The sequence below is a fragment of the Spea bombifrons genome, chromosome 6 (assembly GCF_027358695.1).
Source record: "Spea bombifrons isolate aSpeBom1 chromosome 6, aSpeBom1.2.pri, whole genome shotgun sequence".
Lineage (NCBI taxonomy): Eukaryota > Metazoa > Chordata > Amphibia > Anura > Pelobatidae > Spea > Spea bombifrons.
In genome coordinates, this window is record NC_071092.1 from 12,083,783 (window position 1) to 12,107,930 (window position 24,148).

General features: G+C 39.2%; 1 protein-coding gene across 3 annotated transcripts in view; it reads right to left on the reverse strand.

Moving 5' to 3' along the window:
• The window catches only part of LOC128500160 (coagulation factor XIII B chain-like), a 169,962-nt gene that overhangs the window by 23,113 nt on the left and 122,701 nt on the right, over positions 1-24,148 (reverse strand). For all 3 annotated transcript variants that reach the window (XM_053469206.1, XM_053469204.1, XM_053469203.1), the window contains exons 8-11: positions 11,390-11,572; positions 7,150-7,332; positions 6,580-6,756; positions 5,348-5,512 (exon numbers count right to left, since the gene is read on the reverse strand). In XM_053469206.1, coding sequence (XP_053325181.1) covers positions 5,348-5,512; positions 6,580-6,756; positions 7,150-7,332; positions 11,390-11,572 — 708 coding nt within the window. The remainder of the gene's footprint in view (positions 1-5,347; positions 5,513-6,579; positions 6,757-7,149; positions 7,333-11,389; positions 11,573-24,148) is intronic.

Genomic DNA, 24,148 nt, shown 5'->3' on the forward strand with positions numbered 1-24,148 from the left:
AAATACAAAATAATAATGTTGCATTATAATAACTCCTAAGGTTTAATAACAATAGTATTATACAATATATAAGCTAGGTTTAAATTAGGATTCTAAACAATTCTCATCTCTCATATACATGTAATCCTATTTGGGGTGGTGATAATATCCAGAAGTGTAATTGAAAGATGGGAAAGAATATGGATTGCTGTCTGCCTATGCAAAGAACTAACACAATGTGTTTTTTTCTTTTCATAATTTACTTTTATTATGATGTTTTTATTTATGAAAACTGAATAAAGAAAAAAAAATACTAGCATCTGAAATACCTTGGAGTGTCTAGTTTTCAAAAATATATGGTTTGATGGGGTAAATTGAATTGGCTGGCTTCAAAGATGTCACAAATAGCACATGGGGTAGCATGACCAGATTTGTAAAAAATGGTTTTGCAATACCAAAATGCTACTTATTGCCCTATAACGTGCAAAAAAAAAATCTATTTAGTAAGTTTTTTATTGGCTTTTGTAGATGAGTAAAATATTTTTCAAATAAAAGTAAAATACAGTTTTCCGCTACTGCATCTTCTTGTCCTTCGTCTTCTATCTTCTCTTTCATCTTCTCTCTTTTATTTTCCATTTTCGTCTGCATCTACTGACATAACCTGGCACAAACTTCCACCAAAATGGTGGCGCTTCCAATGACATCCTCCAGCACAATCCTCCAATTGGGTTGGATGATGTCACCAAAATGCAATCCATCTTCAATTCTTGACTCCTGCTGGTATCTGATTTTGACTATCCACCTGCCTGACTTGCCTACAGCCCAACCTTTCTCCATTCCTTAACTTCAGCTTGTATCCGACAGCAATTATTCACCTGCCTGCCTGCTTGGTTACCGACCCTGGCTTGCCCCCTTCTGAATACTTACCTTAACTCTCAAGTATTACGGCAGGCTCCTTCATCCCCATTTATATATATTTACACCGATCCCCCATAACATTATGACTACCTTTCTAATATTGTGTAGGTCCCCTTTTGCCACCAAAACAGCCCTGACCCGTCGAGGCATGGACTCTACGGGACCACTGAAGTTGTGCTGTGCAATCTGGCACCAAGACGTTAGCAGCAGATCCTTTAAGTCCTGTAAGTTGGAAGGTGGGGCCTCCATGGATGCAGCCTGGTACCATTTGTTCTCCAGGTAAGCGACGCATACGCACCCTGCTGCCCACATGGAATAAAAGAAATCGTGATTCATCAGACCGGGCCACCTTCTTTCATTGCTCACGTGCCCATTGTAGGCGCTTTCAGCAGTAGACAGGGGTCAGCCTGGACACCCTGACTGGTCTGTGGCTACGCAGCCCCACACACAACAAACTGTGTGTTCTGACACCTTTCTATCAGAACCACTTTTTCAGCAATTTGAGCTACAGTACCTTGTCTGTTGGATTGGACCACATCGGCAAGCCTTCACCCCCCATGTGCATCAAAGAGCCTTGGACTCCCATGACCCTGTTCCCCATTCATCACTTTTCCTTCCTTGGACCACTTTTGATAGGTACTGACCACTGCAGATCAGGAACACCCCCAAGAGCTGCAGCTTTTGAGAGGTCTAGCTGTCCCGATCTGGCCCTTCTCAAAGTCGCTTAGATCCTTACGCTTGCCTATTTTTCCTTCTTATAATACATCAACCTTGAGGATGAAATGTTCACTCTCTGCCTAATATATCCCACCCACTGACAGGTGCCACAATAACACGATTATCAGTGTTATTCACTTCTCCTGTCAGTAGTCATAATGTTATGGGTGATCAGTGTAAATGGTCTAAGTAGGTATACTTTAGTCACCCATGGGACCTACCTGTTATCCACACACTTGTACGCCACTTTGCTGTCTAAGAGACATTAGTACCGACCTGCTCCAAAGCTGCACAGACTGCGAAGATCCATCACCAACCAGACTGTCTTTTACCTCTGCTTCTCTACCCACTGTTGCTATTTCAAATTGTTTTTGAGAATAGCCTACAAAATCTCTAGTTTCTACTTTCAAGTATAATGCCACTGTAATGCGACTATTACCCTGGATCCCGTGGAGCAGAGAAGACTAGGAGTAGGTCAAACAAGCCAGGTCTTTAACAGGAGATCACGGTAACAAGCCAAATCAGGAGAAAAGGCCAAACAACCCGGCCACAATGGGTTAATGAGTTCAAAATAGAGCAGCAGCACAAAGCACAGGGGGGGTCAGAGAGGTGCCACCAGGTGCCGTACCAGTTTTAGGCCACTTACTCAAGGCTATACCATTGGGTGTATACAAGTTTAAGCAAATTTCAGCTTGGCTTCCTCCATAGCTACCAACTACCCATTACACAGGTTCCGGCATTGCTGATCCTTCTAGCGTTACATAAAGGAGTTTTCTTTACCTAACAATGATGAATGTTGACTCATTCATTAACAGTGCATTCACTAAATATACAAATGAGGATAGCACCACATTTCTGATGATCACTTACCTGGCAGATTCAAATTATTTGGATTTGCGGAATGCAGAAGATGACTTGTTTTCATATTAAAGTTGATAAAATGTTATATTAATTTTGATCAATTTAAACCAATATTAGAAGGTAGTCTAATGGAGCAAGTGTGAAAAATGCTTTAACAGTAAAAAAAACACAGCTTATTTTGGAAATGGAAGTCCTTATTGATATAATTCTAACTTCCACCAGTCCTTTAAATAAAATAACCAAATTAATTAGGAAACAAAGTATAGTCTCTTAAAGTCTTAATCGTTGCATCATCATTAGTTAAATGTGTAACATTGTCAATAAAAAAAAGATCATATGAGAGGCATACCTAGAGCATTTGGTACTGAGAGCAGATCCTAGAGCCCCCCCCTCCCATTTTAAAATTTAAAAAACACACACACTCTCACTTACGACAGAAGAAAAAGAGCCAAGAAAAGAAGTGGGGCTGTGGTAAAGGAGACAGGGACCCGGAAACAGTGAGCAGAGAAGGTAGGGAGACATTTAGAGAGAGGGATTTTCCCGGAGACTTGGGTCCTCTGTGTGCCAGTGTAGCAACCCCCTAATAAGTGATACCCGGGGTGGAAAGGCCCCTAAGTATGCCACTTGATTATATGATCTTTGAATAGAGGTAGAATTAACATTTTATAAAATATAACTTTACTTTCACATGTTGGCAGGGATGGTTCCCATCCTTTGTGATCACATCGACTTGTTTCTGATCCTATTAATTTGGTGTCAGGTGGACAAGAAAATCGAGCAATATCACCAAATTTATAATTCCTTTTCTGAGATTTCAATTGCCCGTTTTGGACTGCGCATGTACCGTATTTGCTCGATTATAAGACGAGGTTTTTTCCAGAGCAAATGCTCTGAAAAATACCCCTCGTCTTATAATCGGGGTCGTCTTCTCAGACCCCCCAAAAAATGTCTGCTGGGGCCATGCTGCTTACCGGTCGCGAGCAGCGTCTCTTCTGTTAGAAGCAGGAGGACAGGAAGCTTGCAGCGTCCTCACAGAGCTCTATCTCCCCCTCCCTCCTCTGGGGGCGGGGCCAGAGAAGTTGCTCTACAGCCGGTCCCCTGCAGAAGTCTTCGAGTGAGAGATCTGCAGTTCAGGTAAGGGGGTGGGGGAGGGTTTTTGGGTAAGTATGTGTGATTAATGTGTGTTTAATGTGTGAAGTATGTGTGATTAATGGAATGAATGAGTATTTAAATGTGTTTGTGTGTGATAGCATGGATGTGTAAGGGGGGTGGGGGTTGTAGCATGGCATAGGGAGGCTGTAATCCCACTACTATCATCCCCAGGTTCCAGCATGTACTGGCTGCCTTGGCTTGATAGGAGTGTGATTGCTGTTAGCAGTTTGATATATATATATATATATATATATATATATCAAACTGCTAACAGCAATCACACTCCTATCAAGCCAAGGCAGCCAGTACATGCTGGGTTAAAAGGCATATCATGGGGCTGAGTGGCATATAGGGGGTCTGGACCTCCAGAAATGCATTTTAACCCCCTATATGCCACTCAGCCCCATGATATGCCTATATACCTCCAGAAATGCATTTTAACCCCCTATATGCCACTCAGCCCCATGATATGCCTTTTAACCCCCTATATGCCAGAGTGGCATATAGGGGTATAAGGCATATCATGGGGCAGAGTGGCAAATAGGGGGGTATAAAGCATTTCTGGGGGCAGAGTGGCATAACTGGGGGGGGGCAGGTTGGCAAATAAAAGGAAATTTAAAAAATATATTTTTCTCAATCATAGCTTTTATTAAACATGAAAAAATAATTTACATGAATTAATATTTACTGGTAAAACTTTTTTCCTATAGGGTCGTCTTATATTCAGGCTTTTTGTTTTTTTCCTAAATTAATATTTTGATTTTGGGGGGTCGTCTTATAATCGGGGTCGTCTTATAATCGAGCAAATACGGTAGTTTCTTAGGAAAAAACACATAATAAATAATTAAAAACATTGCTTTTGTTCATGGGCAAAATTATTTATTTTCTGCTGAGTGTCACTCTAAGTTTGTAATTACCGGTAGTTTTTATTTTATTACAATGTTTCTAATGCAGTTACTGAATCTTTAAGTAAGGCTAGAAGCAGAAGAGCTCAGTTTATTTAACTGGGAGACACTGCTTTATAAAAGAACACAAAAAGAAAACATTCAATGACTGGGGGTAGGGATAAAAAACAATTATTACTAGACTTGTGCATTCGTATTCGGGCGAACATGAAAACGAACACGAAGGGTGCGTTTTTCGTTGTTCAGCCCGAATACCAAACATGGCAGCGACAAAACGTATACGAAGATGAAGACACACAACATGAAGAATCTTCATGTTCGTCTTCGTCTACTAATCTCACTGGTCTCTTCTCCATCTAGCCTACCTTATCTACGCAGCATTGTGTTCACTTGCACAGCCCTTCAACTCCTCACGGTGCAACTTTGCCTGGGGAGACCCGTTCCAAGAGTTAAAGGTCCGTACAAGCGACTCTATTGGTCATTTGTAGGGACCAATAACTCTTGGAGCAAGGAGACCAGTGGTATATTGGTCGTTCGTAGGGACCATTAACTCTTGGAGTGGGGAGACTAAGCTGCATGGTGTGTACCGCGTTAACCCTGTATTAACACAAAGAATGTACACAAATATTCGCCCGAATATTTGTAGTCCTGCAGCCGGAGCCCAGAAGTTCCCAGGTTTGATGATTAGTTGAATTACTAACAGTGTCAAGAAAAAAGTTCATATGGTCAATCATTCTAGCGGTAGAATTAACATAAAATTAGCTCAATCTGAATTTTATGTATCATTAATGTTCTTAAGTAGAATATAACTTTACCTTCACACGTTGGCAGCGATGGTCCCCATCCATAATGAAAACACTGACTCTTGTCTGATCCTATTATTTTGTAGCCACGTGGACAAGAAAACTGTACAACGTCACCATATTTATATTGCCTTTTCTCAGATATTAACTGACTGTTTTGTACTGTACATGTGATTTCTGTGGGAAAACATAATACATAATTAAAAACAGTGTTTTTATTAATGTGCACAACGTTATTTTTTTGTGGGGTGCCATTCTAAGCTATTCAATGATGTAAATTGTGACCAGCTTTTACTAAATTACGAGAGTAATTGCTTAGCATTGTGGATGTTTGGTTGAGACATAAAGTGTAAAAATTCAGGTTAGTTTGCCAGTTTTGTATATTCGCTAAACTCAAGCTTGGTAATTCAATTTGAGGATACACGGAAATAGTAGATATGTCAATGAGTATGATTTACATATATTATGCTATGAAATTATATATATATATATATATATATATATATATATATATATATATATATATATATACTTTCACCCTCACTGGTGCTTATAAATTTCAGGATAATGTAAAAAAAAAGCATTATCTAGCACAATGTACAAAATAATTTGTAATTGTTTGTGGATGATATGTAAACTTAAAATATAGTTTCATGTGCTTCAAAATAGGAGGCCAAGCTTAGAATTCCCCAGAGGTGCAAAAATTTTGCTATACTAGTTGACAGATGTATTTTCTAAATATTTTTAGATATATAGCATTATTAGTTAATTTATTATACTTGCCTAAACCTCATGGCTTCTCACTAATTTTTAATGCAAGCCTTATATTTTATTTCGAAATAAATTGTTTTTAAATGGATTTCACTATGAAATGTCCTTTTGCTTTTTATTATATGGCTACATCTTGTTGATTTATAGACTTGGAGTCCTACCTTTAGGAACTAGAATCACATGCTCCTTATCACATTAGTAAAAATTTGGCTTTCACTTTGTTGAACTTGAATCTTGTATATTACATAGAGCACTATTGTGTATTTTATTTTCCTTTCCTTACATATACACTCCAGTGCAAGAGGAACAACACTCTCTGGATGGTTAAAGATATTTATTATGTATGTTTACTTGTTTTCACATATTCACAATAAGGGTGCTCAAGTTCTAATTGGTTTTGCCCAGCCTTCCAGGGTGAACAATGTGTTTCAACATCCAGCCCTTATAGAGTTAATAGCATAAAATATACCTACCGATGCATTCTGGAATAACTGACCAGCCACTGTTAAGACATTGAGCATTTTCAATGATTTTTCTGGTTTTAATCATAAATCCTTCATTACATTCAAAACGGATATACTCTCCAACATCAAATACTCTTTTATTCGGGCTGTATTTTCCATTAAGTAATTGTCTCATTTCACAGGTCTCTGTAGAAATGGAAAGCAATAACAACAACATTATGTTATGCATTACCTCCCTCTCAGTCCCAAATAAAAAACATCAAATGTACCAAGTGGCAGCTAAGTGAGGAGCTAAGCATGCTTTTATAATAGCAACAAATTAACAGATATAGGAAAGGCTGAACTTGATGGACGCATGCCTTTTTTCAGCCTAAATAACTATGTAACTCAGTCAGCTCCTGAATGGTCAGAGGTCAGCTTCAGTAGTGAAGACCGGTACAAGATAGCTGTCAGAAGTAAGCAATTCTGCAAACATTTATTTTATGTAAGGTTTTCTTAATCATTTTGCTAAAAGTAAAACAAAAGGTTTAATGCCACTTCAATGTTTTTATCATAAGCGATAAATATTAAATTACTCACTGGAACATTTTGCTGGAGTAAACCTCCCATTCGGAAGACATTCTTTTTCTCCATTTTCTCTACCATTTGGAGTTGAATAGCCTTTGTAACAAGTGAATTTCACTTTGTCACCACTCAGATAAATCTGTTCAGAAGTCTCAAGATAAGCATTTTCAAGTGAAGCTTCCAGATGACTACAGGTTTCTAATGAAAAAAATAAAGTAAAATTTTGCTCACCAAAAATATTTTATTCATGTTTACTTGGAGTACGTTTACACAATCTCAGTTTACTACAAGTCAGTATTTTTTTTGTGTTTAACTTGTTGAAAAAATAAAAATAAATAAAACACTTTACGTACAAGCTATAGCTCTAGGAGTATAAGATGCAGTAAGATCAGTAGCTTAATGCTGCAATTCAAATCAATGGGAGCACTTTCTGGGCAGGAACTCTCCCTGAGCCAGCTAATTAGCAGTGGCATTGCTAATAACACATAGCATTCTGCCCACCATGTGCTCCCCCAACTGAAACGCTGTTGGCCACTGGCCCCACTAGGAGCAGGACTGGTTGGGGAGATCATAACTAACCGACACAAAATAAAGGAAGTGCAAGGTCTGTTTAGACCTCTGTCTCCTTGCTCCCTCACAAAATATACCAGCTAATAATGCTGAGCGAATAGATATAACGGCATATCCCGGTGCTCAGCGCTGAAGCCAAGAGCTTCAAGATGGAGTAGTGAGAGATAGGTCTGTATCAATACAAAAACAGTAATGTTTGCATATATACATACACTGTCCATATACGCATGCCTTCCCATACAGACACATATACACTGCCCATACACACACCTGCCTATACACACACATATATGCACACATATATACACTGTGCATATACATGTCTGCTCATACATACACATATGCACTGCCCATACACATAAATATACACTGTCCATACATATTTTATATATACATAGTCGTGTGTAAAAGAAAGTATACTTTCTAGCGTTTTACATATCAGAACATAATAACAATCATCTGTTTCTTAGCAGGTCTAAAAATTACATACACATCACAGCACATTACATATTAGACTGTGTTATGATTTATTTAGCAAAAATAAAGCCAAAATAGAGAAGCCATTTATGAAAAACTAAGTAGACCCTTACTGCTTCTATAGGAATTAAGATGCTTTGTAGCAGTCAGGTGCAGCTCATCAAATGCCCTTGATTAATTCATCAGCAGCAAATCTGACCACCTCTATAAGGCTAGGTTTCCACTTGGGTTTTTTTAGCTAAAAACGCCTATAAAAACGCCAATAGCGCCACCTGGCGTTTTTTTGTGAAAAACGCATGCAGCCAGATGTTAGCTGTAATTCAATAGGAAATCGCAAAATGCCATTTCCACCTGGCGTTTTTCTGTTTGGCGTTTTTTTAGTCCTCTTTGGCGTTTTTCTGCTTTTTTGGGCTCTGTGGCAGTTTTTCAAAACTGCAGCATGTTGACACTCTGGCGTTTTTTGCAAGAAATCTTGGCTTTTTTTCTCCAATAGAAGTCTATGGGAGAGAAAAAACGCCATGAAAAAGCCATGTGGGTTTATTGCCTTGGCGTTTTTTATGGCGTTTTTTCCACAGTTACAATGCAGAGGATGGACCCAGTATCTGTGTGTCCTACGAGAAATAGGCTGAAAACAAACAGTTTCACACAAAACAAAGTCCTGGACTGGTTCATATTGAATTTTACACCATTTGGAACAAACATGCCATTACAAACAAACATACGCGACCGGATCCTGCGTGCCAAAAGCAACAGCAAACAATTTGCACCATCATTTGGGGCCAATCTTCCCAGAGGAGCAGACATTCGAAATAAAGCATGCCTTACAAACCACAGAAAAGAGACAAAAGGGTCTACCAAGTAAATGACATCAGGAGAGGGCAGATACTTGCCATTTATCCTAATCCCTTTTAGCTGGGTGAAACTTCTAACTTGTAAAGGCTGGAAAAACTGCCTAAGGTCAAAAAAAGCAATTTCCACAGAAAGGCTAAAACGCCAGAAAAAACTGCAGAAAAAACGCCAAAACGCAGGTAAATGCAGCGGCAGTTTTCTTGGCAGTTTTCCTGGCGTTTTTCATCAAGAAAAAAACGCCGGACAAAAACCCAAGTGGAAACCTAGCCTAAGGCTAGGTTTCCACTTGGGTTTTTTTAGCTAAAAACGCCTATAAAAACGCCAATAGCGCCACCTGGCGTTTTTTTGTGAAAAACGCATGCAGCCAGATGTTAGCTGTAATTCAATAGGAAATCGCAAAATGCCATTTCCACCTGGCGTTTTTCTGTTTGGCGTTTTTTTAGTCCTCTTTGGCGTTTTTCTGCTTTTTTGGGCTCTGTGGCAGTTTTTCAAAACTGCAGCATGTTGACACTCTGGCGTTTTTTGCAAGAAATCTTGGCTTTTTTTCTCCAATAGAAGTCTATGGGAGAGAAAAAACGCCATGAAAAAGCCATGTGGGTTTATTGCCTTGGCGTTTTTTATGGCGTTTTTTCCACAGTTACAATGCAGAGGATGGACCCAGTATCTGTGTGTCCTACGAGAAATAGGCTGAAAACAAACAGTTTCACACAAAACAAAGTCCTGGACTGGTTCATATTGAATTTTACACCATTTGGAACAAACATGCCATTACAAACAAACATACGCGACCGGATCCTGCGTGCCAAAAGCAACAGCAAACAATTTGCACCATCATTTGGGGCCAATCTTCCCAGAGGAGCAGACATTCGAAATAAAGCATGCCTTACAAACCACAGAAAAGAGACAAAAGGGTCTACCAAGTAAATGACATCAGGAGAGGGCAGATACTTGCCATTTATCCTAATCCCTTTTAGCTGGGTGAAACTTCTAACTTGTAAAGGCTGGAAAAACTGCCTAAGGTCAAAAAAAGCAATTTCCACAGAAAGGCTAAAACGCCAGAAAAAACTGCAGAAAAAACGCCAAAACGCAGGTAAATGCAGTGGCAGTTTTCTTGGCAGTTTTCCTGGCGTTTTTCATCAAGAAAAAAACGCCGGACAAAAACCCAAGTGGAAACCTAGCCTAAGGCTAGGTTTCCAATTGGGTTTTTGTCCGGCGTTTTTTTCTTGATGAAAAACGCCAGGAAAACTGCCACTGCATTTACCTGCGTTTTGGCGTTTTTTCTGCAGTTTTTTCTGGCGTTTTAGCCTTTCTGTGGAAATTGCTTTTTTTGACCTTAGGCAGTTTTTCCAGCCTTTACAAGTTAGAAGTTTCACCCAGCTAAAAGGGATTAGGATAAATGGCAAGTATCTGCCCTCTCCTGATGTCATTTACTTGGTAGACCCTTTTGTCTCTTTTCTGTGGTTTGTAAGGCATGCTTTATTTCGAATGTCTGCTCCTCTGGGAAGATTGGCCCCAAATGATGGTGCAAATTGTTTGCTGTTGCTTTTGGCACGCAGGATCCGGTCGCGTATGTTTGTTTGTAATGGCATGTTTGTTCCAAATGGTGTAAAATTCAATATGAACCAGTCCAGGACTTTGTTTTGTGTGAAACTGTTTGTTTTCAGCCTATTTCTCGTAGGACACACAGATACTGGGTCCATCCTCTGCATTGTAACTGTGGAAAAAAACGCCATAAAAAACGCCAAGGCAATAAACCCACATGGCTTTTTCATGGCGTTTTTTCTCTCCCATAGACTTCTATTGGAGAAAAAAAGCCAAGATTTCTTGCAAAAAACGCCAGAGTGTCAACATGCTGCAGTTTTGAAAAACTGCCACAGAGCCCAAAAAAGCAGAAAAACGCCAAAGAGGACTGAAAAAACGCCAAACAGAAAAACGCCAAGTGGAAATGGCATTTTGCGATTTCCTATTGAATTACAGCTAACATCTGGCTGCAGGCGTTTTTCACAAAAAAACGCCAGGTGGCGCTATTGGCGTTTTTATAGGCGTTTTTAGCAAAAAAAACCAAATGGAAACCAAGCTTTAAAGTCGAAGTTTTAGCAGTTTGCTGGTCTGGAGCATTCAGGTATGTGTTAACACAATGCCAAGTAAGAAAGACATCAGCAATGATCTTAGAGAAGCAAACAATTTAAAGTCCATCATTCTACAGTGAGAAAGATTATTTAAAAGTGCAAAACATTCAAGACAGTTGCCAGTGGACATGCATACTTTATAAGGAATTGTTTTTTATATTATTGTGTCTTTACATTGGGCTTACAACAATTGGTCTCTAAAATGGTATAAACTTGTTTATAGTACTTACGTAGACACCTTGGTGGGGGATTCCAACCATTTTCAGAACAAAAAGATCTGCCATAATAATCTTTGGATGGTGACGAATATCCGCTGTTACAAGTATAGTAGATGTAATTACCCAGTGATTTTGGAAACCCATAGTTGTTATAAAGACGTCCATTTTCAATGTTGGGCTTGCTACATTTTTTACCTGAAAAAAAAACACAACACAAATGTGCATATTCACATTACAAAAAGTTATAAAATCCAAGTTCAAAATATTTTTAAAGAAAAGGATCTGTTAATGTGTTATGTTATAGTATATGTTATATTATAAACCTTTTAATGCCTGCAGGCTGTTGATGCTGAACACCAGGATATGATGTTATATCCCGATGCTCAACATTGAAGCTGTGTACACTGGGATGGAGCACTGAAACAGAGGTCTGTAGGGACAGACCTTGCGCTACCACCATAGAACTTCAGAGAGGTAACAGGTAAGGAGAGAGGGGAAAGAAAGATAATGTCATAGTAACCCCTGAGGGTGAGGACACATGTGGGTAGGTTTGAGTTTGGGAGGGGGCACAGAAGGATTCCCGGGTAACTCCTTGCCTGCCTGGTCCCCTCTTCTGTCTAAGTCACCCTGTGCTCGTTGGGGGGCACAGGGTGACGGGAAAACCCTGTCTGGTCTGTCCTAACCAGACTCCCATAGACTAGCTGGCTATGGGTGCCCTATATGGCCAGAAACGCTCCATGCGCCTGACCCGGACCTAGCCACAAATTCATGTAACTGTACAGTGGCTAGGAACCACGGGGATGCCTGCCGACAATTGGAACTGCGTCGCACTTTTGAGGTTACACTACGCTCGCAGTGAGCAACACTTGGAGGTGGTTACGGAGAGGAAGCTCATTTGGGAACCGTGGCTTTATTACCCATCTTTAGGACTGGGGGGACATCGGCTCAAGTGGCTTTTTGGAACATAACATCCTCGGACCCTAAACTCTGCATTGGTACCCCGGGATTGATGCTGCTCCCTCTGGATTACCCTGAAATAGTGACTTTTTGTCTGGTGAGCATTGCTGGCCATAGAACTGGTATGGAGAGGCTGGGCTGTCTGGTAGTTGTATGTATAAATATCTGTGCTTTTCCAAATAAACTCAGTTCCTGTTTTACCTCAATATGAGTTCTATCTTGTTATTGGGGTAAGTCTCGGTGCTGTCCTTGTCAGGACAGTAAAGCACTGTTTTGCAATGCTACCGTGCCAATGAGCTGTTCCTGAGTTGTTTTTTCTTTCAAAGTATTTTGTTGGGTATGCTCTGAATTCTTTCTCTGTTTTGTGTATTTTAGGTCATTATTATTCTAGCAGCAATCTGGGAATCTGATGTGAGCTCCCCTTTCTGTACATTAATTAATTATTGAGCTCGCCGTCCCTGTCTGGATAATCTCTTAAAATACCTGCCTCTTTTTACAGAATGTCAGTACTGCGATTAAATGTAAAAAGGATCTCCCCATTGACTATCTGTCTTTTTTATTTTATTCTGTCTTCTTTAACAAGGAATCTAGGAATTACATTTAGTTTAAGATTGGAGGATCGGGTAGAGGACATCACTGGAAGCTCAGCCATTATTAGCAGAAGTTCCGCCAGGTTATGTCCACGGAGATGCGGATAAAGATTGAACTTCTCAGGGAGAAGATAAATGATAGAAGGATGAAGAAAAATATGTGGAAGTGGTAGAGAAGGTAGGGAAACATTTAGAGAAAAACTAAACGAGAGGGAGTGAGAGTGAATATGGCCACCAGACAACAAATCCTGTTCCTGAATTAAAAGTGCCCCCAAATTTGTGGCCAAACTGAATGGGCGGCGAACATAATATGTTGGTTCAAAAACGAATGGGCTCAAAACAAACTGAAACATTTGTCCGAATCCTTTTTGGCCCATTGGCTACTGTTTATAGGTGTCTTTTTATATTTGAGTTTGCAGTAAAGCAGTTACCTAGTTTTCCTTAACTATTTATGCAGTTCTTTTGGTGTACCTCGAGGTTTTAATCACCGCTGGCTTTTTAGTAACCTGTTTTTATGTTTTTTTTTCCAAGTGACTTGCAGTAGGGGCTCACTTGGTATGCTGTTATTCCACTCCTCAGTCTGCTGTACCGTGTACGGTCCTTAGGGTTATGAGTACACATTCAGACTTAGCATGATATAACATTAAGCATAAATGTGAAGTTAAAATGTAATGCTGTAAATTGTAGGGAGTATAGTTTACTCCAATCCCCAAAAATGTACAGATGTTACTCAGATAAATGTAAGCATCAAATTTGGAAAATTTACAAATTAGAATTTTGATAGGGCTAGTATGCTTTTTTCTATTAATATAGAATGTTAAAAGTGTCTTGTTGGAAAAGGTAGAGAGAAATAAAAGCATAATACTCAACATGAATGTATGTAGGAAAATCCTAACGTTCTTTCATTAGAAGTTAGAGAATGCTTTTGTACACTAATATCCAGAAACTATCCACTAGTGGACGAGAAATATCACATACAAAACTGTATGCATGTGACCTTTCAGTGCACAACACCTAACCCTTAATGGTCACAAGGGTTACATGTAAAAAAGGTAGTCTGAAACAGTCTTATCACTTTAGCAACCAATATTAGTCCTGCTGGTTGCATAAGTTTGCAATGGTGATAAGATAACATTTAAAACTTTGTGCTAAAAAAACCTTCTAAAATGTAATTCTACATTTTTATTTTGTGTTACATTGATCTACATCCCAGTATGCACTCATAAAGCATATTGCCCTCACCAGAAAAGATAAGCCAAATAGTTATAGATGAGATAAAAGCACTGAAACAATGATGTTTGTTAGGATAATTTTAATATGCCTATCTTTGCTAAACGAAAAAAGGATGGACAACTGTAGACATTGATTCTCTTTTTTTCTTTTCATATCTAAACTCAAATATATATTTTAAAACTAACCTATACATGCAGGCTCAGGGCTCCAACCATTTTTAGTACAAGTTTCTTCAGAATTCCAGAACACTTTGTAGTTATTATTATTTATTATTATTTTTATTATTTATTGTTTTACATAGCTCCATCAAATTCCGTAGCGCTATACAATGGGTAGACAGGACATAACAAGTAGTATGTAACATAACAAATTGACTTACAGAGACAACAGGTGAGGAGGGCCCTGCTCAAACGAGTTTACAATCTAGAGGGATTTAGGGTGTGTTACACAATAGGTAAAAGGTAAAAGTGCCATAGTAAGGGATGGAGCAGCCACACTAGTATAAGTACTGCATTAGAGGGACTAGGAGAGGTGAGCTAATGGAATATGGGTGGTGTTAATGTGCAATATTATAAGCGTCCTTAAAGACCCCACCTTCTCACACTATCTACTCCCACCTTCTCACACTATCTACCCCCTCCCTAACCCCCTTCCCTCTCCCGATCCCCCTCACTTACCGTGCAGTCCTGTGGTGGAAACGCGAGGCCTCTGTCTCGCTGCTCTTCCGCGATATGCGCGACTTCTCTGCTGAGTGCCGGCATATGACTCAGCAGGGAGCAGAGGAGACAGAAGGACGCCGAGTGGTTGCTGAAAACCACCGCTCGGCACCCCTCTCTCCTCCTGTGGCGTTTCTATTGGGGGGTTCCTGGGGGGACTTCTTCATTACCGGTCCCCCCTGCATGAGTTACTGGGGGGGATCTGTCCCCTCTGCCCCCCTGGTTCCTATGCACGTGTGTGGATGAATTGTGTGATTAGGGGAGAGAATGAATGCATTAATGTGTGGATGAATTGTCTGAATGAGAGAGTATTAATTAATGTGTGGATGAATTGTCTGAATGAGGGAGAGAATTAATGAATTTGTGAGACTGCATAAATTAATATGTGTATTAGGGCTGCAACAACTAATCTATAAAATCGATAATGAAAACGATTTTCATTATCGATTAGTCGAATCGATTTTCTCAAACAGAGATCGGATTATAACACTAGAATCCAGATCCCCGCAACGCTGCAGGGGATCCGGATTCCCCTCACTGTCAGCCGGTGGATGTCCGTGCGATGCGCACAGACAACTTCCTCCTCTCCCCTCCACTTCCGCTGGGGCTTCTACGATGCAGCGCCATCATCACATGATGTAGAAGCCCCAGCGGAAGTGAAGGGGAGTAACGGAGGCTGTCTGTGCACATTGTGCAGACCCCCACCGGCTGACAGAGAATCGAGGTCTCCTGCAGAGGATCATCCTCTCCGTCAGCTGGTGGGGGTCTGCGCGATGCGCACAGACAGCCTCCATTACTCCCCTTCACTTCCGCTGGGGCTTCTATGAAGCTCCAGTGAAAGTGCCTGTAAGCAACGGAGGTTCACAAAACACCAGGGAGTCGGGAGAGAGGCAGAGGGGTGTATGGGAGGAGGAGGATGCAGTGTGGTGTATGGGAGCTGGGGGAGGGGGAGGTAGAGTGGCATATGGGGAGTATAATGAATTTCAGAGTGGCATATCTGGGGGAGGCAGAGTGGTGAATCAGGGAGTATAATGAATTTCATTCAGGGCATTTATGGGGGGCGGAGTGGTATATCATGGTGCACAGTGGCATATAGGGAGGTATAAGGCATAAATGGAGGCGAGTGGCATATTGGAAGTTATAAGGCATATCAGGGGGCACAGTGGCATATAGGGGTATAAGGTATATCAGGGGGCTCAGTTGCATATCACTGGCATATAAGGAGTATAAGGCATATCAGGGGCACAGTGGCATATCAGGGGGCACAGTGGAATGTCTGGCATATAGGAGGTATAAGGCATATCTGAGTGGCAAGCTGGGGGTCAGATGTGCATAACTGGGGGCAGTTTGGTAAATAAAAGAAAATATAAACAAGGCTTTTTTCTCATAGTTTTTATTAAATATGAAAAATAGTTAACATATGAATTAATATTTACTAATAACTTTGTATTAAAACCTAGTTTGAGAAACACTGTGTTTGGGTTCTTGTAGCTTTTATTATTATGTTAATAAAATAAGAAGGTGAATAGAGAAATGCCATTGTGATAAAGAGATGAAAGTGTAAATTTTAATTTTTTTATTACATTATTTTAAATAAAACAAATTGCATTTTTTTATCCGATTAATCGAAAAAATAATCGGCCAACTAATCGTTAGTTGCAGCCCTAATGTGTATATTATTTGTGTGAGTGAGAGAGTAAACAATTATGTGAATTAATTATGTGAATGAAAGTGTGAATTAGTGAATGACTGTAAAAGTGTTTGTGGGTATCATATCTGTATAATTGATTTGTAGGAAGGCAAAGATGGCACAGGCAGGGTATTTATGGGACAAAGATGGAATAGCATGGGCTCTTTGGGGACAAAGTTGACTAATGCGATGATCTATATCTGCTGTGCTATGTTTCCATACATTATTTATGTACAGGGCCGGACTGGCCCACCGGGATACCGGGAAATTTCCCGGTGGGCCGGCAGGTCCGTGGGCTGGGACCAGGGGCGGGCTGGGACCAGGGGCGGGCTGGGCAGGGGGGCAATTGCCCCCCAGGCTGCCCGAAATCTAATCTGAGCGGCCGCTGGGTGCTGATGCGGCCGGCCGGCGCTACTATAATACTTTTTTCTTAATTTAATATGGCAAGCTGGTCTGGCTTGCCATATTAAATTTTAAAAATGTATTACAGTATCGCCGGCCGGCCGCATCGGCACCCAGCAGCCGTGTGTGATGGCCGCCTAGTGATGGGAGCAGCGTGAGGGGTGAAAGCTCTGCCCCCTCGCACTGACCTTTCACCCCTCACGCTGCTCCCATCACTATGCGGCCGTCAGATTGCTGGGAATGTAATCTAAACGGCCAATGCGTGCTGATGCCGCCGGCCGGCTCTGCTTTAATACTTTTTTTTTTTACTTTATATGGCGAGCCGATCCAGCTTACCATACAAATAAAAAAAAAAGTGTTAAAGTAGCTCCGGCCGGGGGCATCAGCACGCACCGGCCGTTTAGATTACATTCCCAGCAGTCTGATGGCTGCATAGTGATGGGAGCAGCGTGAGGTGGAAGCTCCGCCCCCTCGCACTCAGACTGCTGCAGCACCGGATGTCAGGTCAGTGACATCCTGTCAGGAGAGAGAAGAGATATGTGTAAAAAAGGTGAGAAAAACCAGTATAGGGAATAGGATAGTGAATGGTAGGAATAATCAACCTTAATGACTTTCCTTGTGTATCTGGAACCACAGCTGCAACCCTTAAGCAACACTCTCCGGGTGTTGAAGTAATACAGCAAAAAGTCCACTAGGGGGCGCTCGTGTGTTCCATTATATATTTTTTTTCTGTTTTATTTTTCATTGAATGGAACACACGAGCGCCCCCTAGTGGACTTTTTGCAGGAGAGAGAAGAGAACAGTGTGCGGCTACCAGAGGACGGAAGTCAAGAGAAGTAGAAGGTGAGTAAAGTAATGTATTTTTTTGTACAAAATGTATAATATTTTTTTGTATGTGTTAAAAACAAAAAAAATCAGCATGTGTATGTAAGTGTGTCCCCCTATATGCCACTCTGCCTCCAGAAATGCCTTTTACACCCCTATATGCCACTCTGTCCCATGACATGCCTTTTAACCCCCTAAATGCCAGAGTGGCATATATGGGTATAAGGCATTTCTGGATGCAGAGTGACATATAGGGGATTAAAAGGCATATGATGGGACAGAGTGGCATATAGGGGAACATAAGGCTTTTTTGGAGGCAGAGTGCCCCATGATATACCTTTTAACCCCCTTTATGCCACTCTGCCTCCAGAAATGCCTTATACCCATATATGCCACTCTGTCTCATGATATGCCTTCTAACCTCCTATATGCCACTCTGCCATATAGGGGGTTAAAAGGCATATCATGGGACAGAGTGGCATATAGGGGTATAAGGCATTTCTGGATGCAGAGTGACATATAGGAGGTCAAAAGGCATATCATGGGACAGAGTGGCATATAGGGGGCATAAGGCTTTTCTGGAGGCAGAGTGCCCCATGATATGCCTTTTAACCCCCTTTATGCCACTCTGCCTCCAGAAATGCCTTATACCCCCTATATGCCACTCTGTCCCATGATATGCCTTTTAACCCCCTATATGGCAGAGTGGCATATAGGAGGTTAGAAGGCATATCATGAGACAGAGTGGCATATAGGGGTATAAGGCATTTCTGGATGCAGAGTGACATAGAGGAGGTCAAAAGGCATATCTGGAGGTATAGTGGCAAAAGGGGGGTTAAAAGGCATATCACGGGGCAGAGGGGCATAACTCGGGGGTAGGTTGTCAAATGAAAGGAAATAAAAACCAAACATGTCTCAATCATAGCTTATATTAAATATGAAAAAAATAGTCTACATGAATTAATAAAGAAACAAAAGTTTCTTACCAGAATATCGTGAAGAATAATGTGATCAGTGTTTTGTTCCACTGAACTTTTTCATCTAAAATGTTCGCAGTAGTAAATGTTTTGATCCCATTATGTGTAATGTATTTAATTTATTAGGGCCTTTTAACACTTTTGCTTTCTGGCATTTTAATACAAATAATGAGATAAAAAGAATGGCGAATAGTGTGAGTCGGGTATGTATAAGGGGTGCGTGTGGTTAAAGAGCGCGACCGTGAGATAAACTATATGGGGCTGGTCTCCAAATTTTTCCAGGGCTGCTTTTCAGTCCCAGTCCGGCCCTGTTTATGTATGTAGTTATGTAGGTTTGTATGTCTTATTCGGTTGATCCATACATGAAAGCCCTGTTTTATGTGTTTATTTGATCTGTACCTATTTTTTGGTGCGGGAGGGGAGGGATTGCTAGGGAGCGTGGAGCAGGGCCCAAGGAAATGCTTGCCTAGGGTCCAATTTTTTTCAATATAAAATGTATTGGCAGCAGAGTCTAATATATATATATATATAGATATATATATATATATATATATATATGCGGCAGGGGATAATAGTATTATATATTGGCAGCAGGGTCTAATAATACCGCCAGTTCTACTGTTATTTTGACGTTCATATATTTAATCATAGTCTTTACTTCAGAGAGATAAGTACATATTATGTAGTTAAAAATGCATGTCTAACGCATAAATATATATATATATATATATATATATATATATATATATACACATACACCTGTGTGTGTGATGTCACGGGCTTCATAATGTGTCCTTGAATGGCAGAAATAAAATGTGGTCACCCTTTGTTGGGTGTGTTTAATGAGACACCCGACGCACATGCCCAAAAAACAATGGTAAATCAACTGGAGCATTTCCCTGCAACTAAATCTTTAGACTGCAGAAGGACATCAACTTTTGTAATGAAATGCCATTACAAACATTATTCTTAATCCTGTTGAATGCTTTTCTTTTTTGCTCATTTATAATTTTTGCAGGGAACAAATGCTTGTCATGTGCCACAAAAGCATGTACTATGACTATAGAAGTGGAATGAGCACCTTAAAAGTTTATGTGATGGACCTTATTTTTCAAGCACTGCTGGATTTTCAGAAAACACAATGAGGGTTATTAATTAAGGTGTTGCAAAAACACAACATACAAATTGCTTAAAATTGCTCTTTTACCATAATCAAACTACCAGCCTTTATGGAGACACTGGTTGTAGGGTGTAATAATAAGCCTTGGTTTTTTTGCTCAGGTGTAAATCACTAATTTTAATTTTTAGCTAATATCCTAAAGTAAGTTTACAAATAAATTACAACTCATAACATTTCATATAGTTAGAAAGGCTTTAAATGCAACACTGTATCTTATTGATAGTTATTTATACAATAAATTTAGGTATTACACAATGTTAATTATGCTGTTTCTATTCACTTTATTGTGACCTTTTGGACTGTAAAACACTGTGATACACTGGAACCCATTAAATATCTTCAGCTAAAAAAGAGGGACAACAGGAGATTAAAGATGCACAGGTGCCTTTGGGTCCCAAGGATGGCCTGTCCCTCCTAAAAGAGGAAACTCGGGTGGTATGAATCCCATCTCCTGAATGTCATCACCTTACATTAAGATAAATATTATGTGTGTTTGGAAAAATTACCAATTATGGTTACTAGCCATGTTTTGCCATGACTGGTTAAGCCTCAAGCCTCCCTGTGTTTCTATACACAGGTACGAGGCTGCACAGCTGTCAGTATCTTTTCTATTTTTGAATTAATGAAATTGTTTGGTATTGCATTAAAGTTGACATTCTACCTACTTTAATGAATGTAAAACATGTTTCCCTAAGAGCATCATTAGAACCATTATACTTAACAATAACTCTAAAATCATGTAGGTCATTCATAATTTTTGCTGGGAACACATGAACACCAATGCATGCACTTACCACAGTAACAGATGAGCATCTTAAGAGGTTTCTGTTAGAGAAGTTGCTTCTACTAAGCACTGCAGGAATTTTTAGAAAATGCATTGGATGTTATGTATAAATCTACCAGCCTGTAGAAATGCAGGCACGGTGAAGAATGTATGGTGCAGACACAAAATGCTAGTTTTAGCTTTTCAAAAGTCACAAAATTAACTTAGATTTGTTTTCCCCACAAATTAATGCAGTCATTCTTGGGAAAGCTAAAGGTGGGTAAACTGGTGCCAATTGTTTTGTTTGGTGGGTTTAGTTCTATCAAACTGTAGCTCATCCAGGCACACACATGTATTTACACACACACACATTATATATACAGTATACAGTAAAAAAAAAGTATAAAAAAGAATGGAACATATTTTCCCCCCGGAGTTTAACACAATTGTGCATTTTTCCTACACTGAACAACTACAGGGACCCTGTACATTATTTGTAACTGAATGTCTGTGGGGATGCAATTGTTTAGCAATATTTACAAACTATGTTCTGTAATCATGGAATGGCTAGCATCACCTGGCCCAAAGGGAAACCCAGCCGGATGGCTCATTATCACAGCAATGTAACATATTTGGGATGCAACACCAAGCCATCAAAACGGGCAACCTAGAGTAAGGATCATTTAAAAGGAATATGGAAAGGATCCAGACAATGGGTAAATGTTTCATAAAATAATTGTAATTGTACATAAAAAAAAATTCTACTAGAATGTTGAAATGAAAAACAGTCAAGGAGCCAACTCCTCTTGCCAACCCAAACCTGTAAGTATCAATGCTTTTTATCTTTAAGTATTAATATATAAAACAGGATCTAGAGCAAATAGTATAACAGAGCAACGAAAACATTTGATCCAAATGGGATATGTAGAAATATATTTTGTCTTACCTGGTGGTGAAGTAGAACAGCATAAGGCGGCTGTAAGCAAAACAAGGCATCCCAATAATAACATTGTCAATTAACTGAGCATTGGCTTCTGATTCTCTGCAACTCTTTCTCTGCCTGCCTGAGCCGATGAGTGTCAGAATGCAGACTGATCCTATCTGTTAATCTCTCTTTAACTTCCCTCTTGTTGATTCGATTTCGAAACCTCTAACAAATAATTCATTTGGGAGTTTTTTTTTCTTCCTCTCTCTTTCAGCAGTACTATTACTTCACCCTTTTCAAATTAACAACTAGAATCTCAATTGTAGATGATTTAAAATCCCTCCCACAGAGAAGGACATCTTATGTTTGGCCAACAAAGTAAATATTGGGTTGTCTCAAATGTAACTTTGCCTTGTGATAATCAGTGACAAGTTTTGCTTGTTCATGTTTGGCAATTTTCTTCTGGAGAAATGTCCTTAGATATCTTTATTCAGACTGAATTGTGAGAATTTAGCATTGTTTTATATATTCAAAATATTTATATTATTATTAAATGCACATGAGATTTACCAAATCATACTATTCTTTGTATAAATCCTTTAATCAATCACACACACAAATTAGCCATTTGAAATGGTATATAGAGATGAGATACAGCATAGCATTTTTTTAATTCAATAAAAAAAACACTGTTTTCAGAAAGAGGATTCGAGGAGTTACAAATTGCATTGTTATACTGTTTTTAATACTATTACTAGTACTAATACTTTATTTTTTTGCACCCTTCAAAAATTAACAGTTCTGCCGTGCTTGTATTTAGTTGTAATTTACTCCTTTATCATTTAGTGCACCCACACACATTATATATATTGTTCTTTTCAGGACAAGAATAGCTTTCTTTAGATACCATTATGTTGATTATAACATCGAATTTACCATTAAAATATATAAAATAAGGTGAAAACTTAAAAAAGCATTTTTATTTGAAAAATCTTTTACTCATCTACAAAAGCTAATGGAAAAAAAAACTGCTAAATAGATTAGGGTATTTGTCCTGAGTTTAGAAATACCCAATGTTTTTATGTTTCTTTTTTCAAGTAAAAGTAACAAAGTACAAGTAGCATATTGCTATTTCAAACTCATTTGTTTTCAAAACTGGTCATTCTACCTCATGTGCTATGTTTGGGACACCTTTGAAGGCGTCAGCTCAATTTACCCTAATCAAACCACATATCTTTAAAAACTAGACACCGCAGAGTATTCCAAAGGCCAATATTTCAACTCTTTCTGTGTACTAATTCTACATTGTCAAACATTGTGGTAGTATTTTTTTTTGCGTTTGTTTCACACACATTTTCCTTCAGAAATGAATTTATAGCCACGTTTGTGAGGTGTGTTTTTATTGGGAGGTTTTCAACATCTGTATATTTGGACCTTTTTAAAATGTTGTTGGAACTGGATGGTTCCCCTGATCATCGGTGTTATTTTTTTTTTTGTTTATTATTTTTTTTATTTTACTAATCATTGTGATTAGTAAGCTGGGCTCTATTGACTTGCACGGTTGAATGCAGTACTTGCCCAGAGTTCTCGAGAGGGTCTGGAGATCTTGATGTTGCTGAATGCCTCACCATTACAGAAAGCGATCATATTATACTGAGGACTTTTATACTGTATTTTCAACTCTGATTATGTGTTGGTGTGTATATATAAGCGGACTTTCACCGTATTGCTGTGTTTACATGACATCAAATGCCATTCACGTTATGAGGGCGGCAGTGATTTAGGACCTGTGTTTTTTTATTATTTTATACAAAAATACAAAAGACATAGATTACATAATTACATATAAAACATCAAACAGTTACAGAAAAAACACTATTAGGATTCCATTGTCCAGTGCATTACCAAGAAAAAAAAAGAAAAATGCGCTCTGAATAAGTGTGTAATTGGCTCTTATGGGGTATCGATTTTGCTAGTATTTCTATCAACAAGAATGTTTCAAGAAACTTATTATTATAAGGATTGCTGAGTATTACCAATCCAATTTACCCTCTAGAAGAATATTTATCCAGTTTTCGAAATCAATTTCTCCATATGACATTGGTGTAATATTTGGGCTAGAATTTCTGGCTAGAATTATCTTAATTGCCGTCAAGAGATGTAATAGAAATTTTCTCTTTCTGGTGTTAATTCCCATTGCAGACCAAATAGATCTATAAGCTTTTTGGAGACTTTCAACCAGACTATTTATCAAAGTACAACTCCACCAAATATGAAGAGTATCTCCTTTATAATATCCACATCTCCAGCAATTCGGTATGTTATTGGGGAACATTCTAGCCAGTGTTGCGGGTACTAAATACCACCGATTCATCCTTTATATTGCAGCTCATTTAAATTTAAGCAGTGTATATTTTTATATGATAAGTTTAATGCTTTATTCCATTCCTCTATTTTGATCGTAATTTCTAGATCTTTCTCCCATTTTTTTAGCGCTGGAGGAATATATTCCT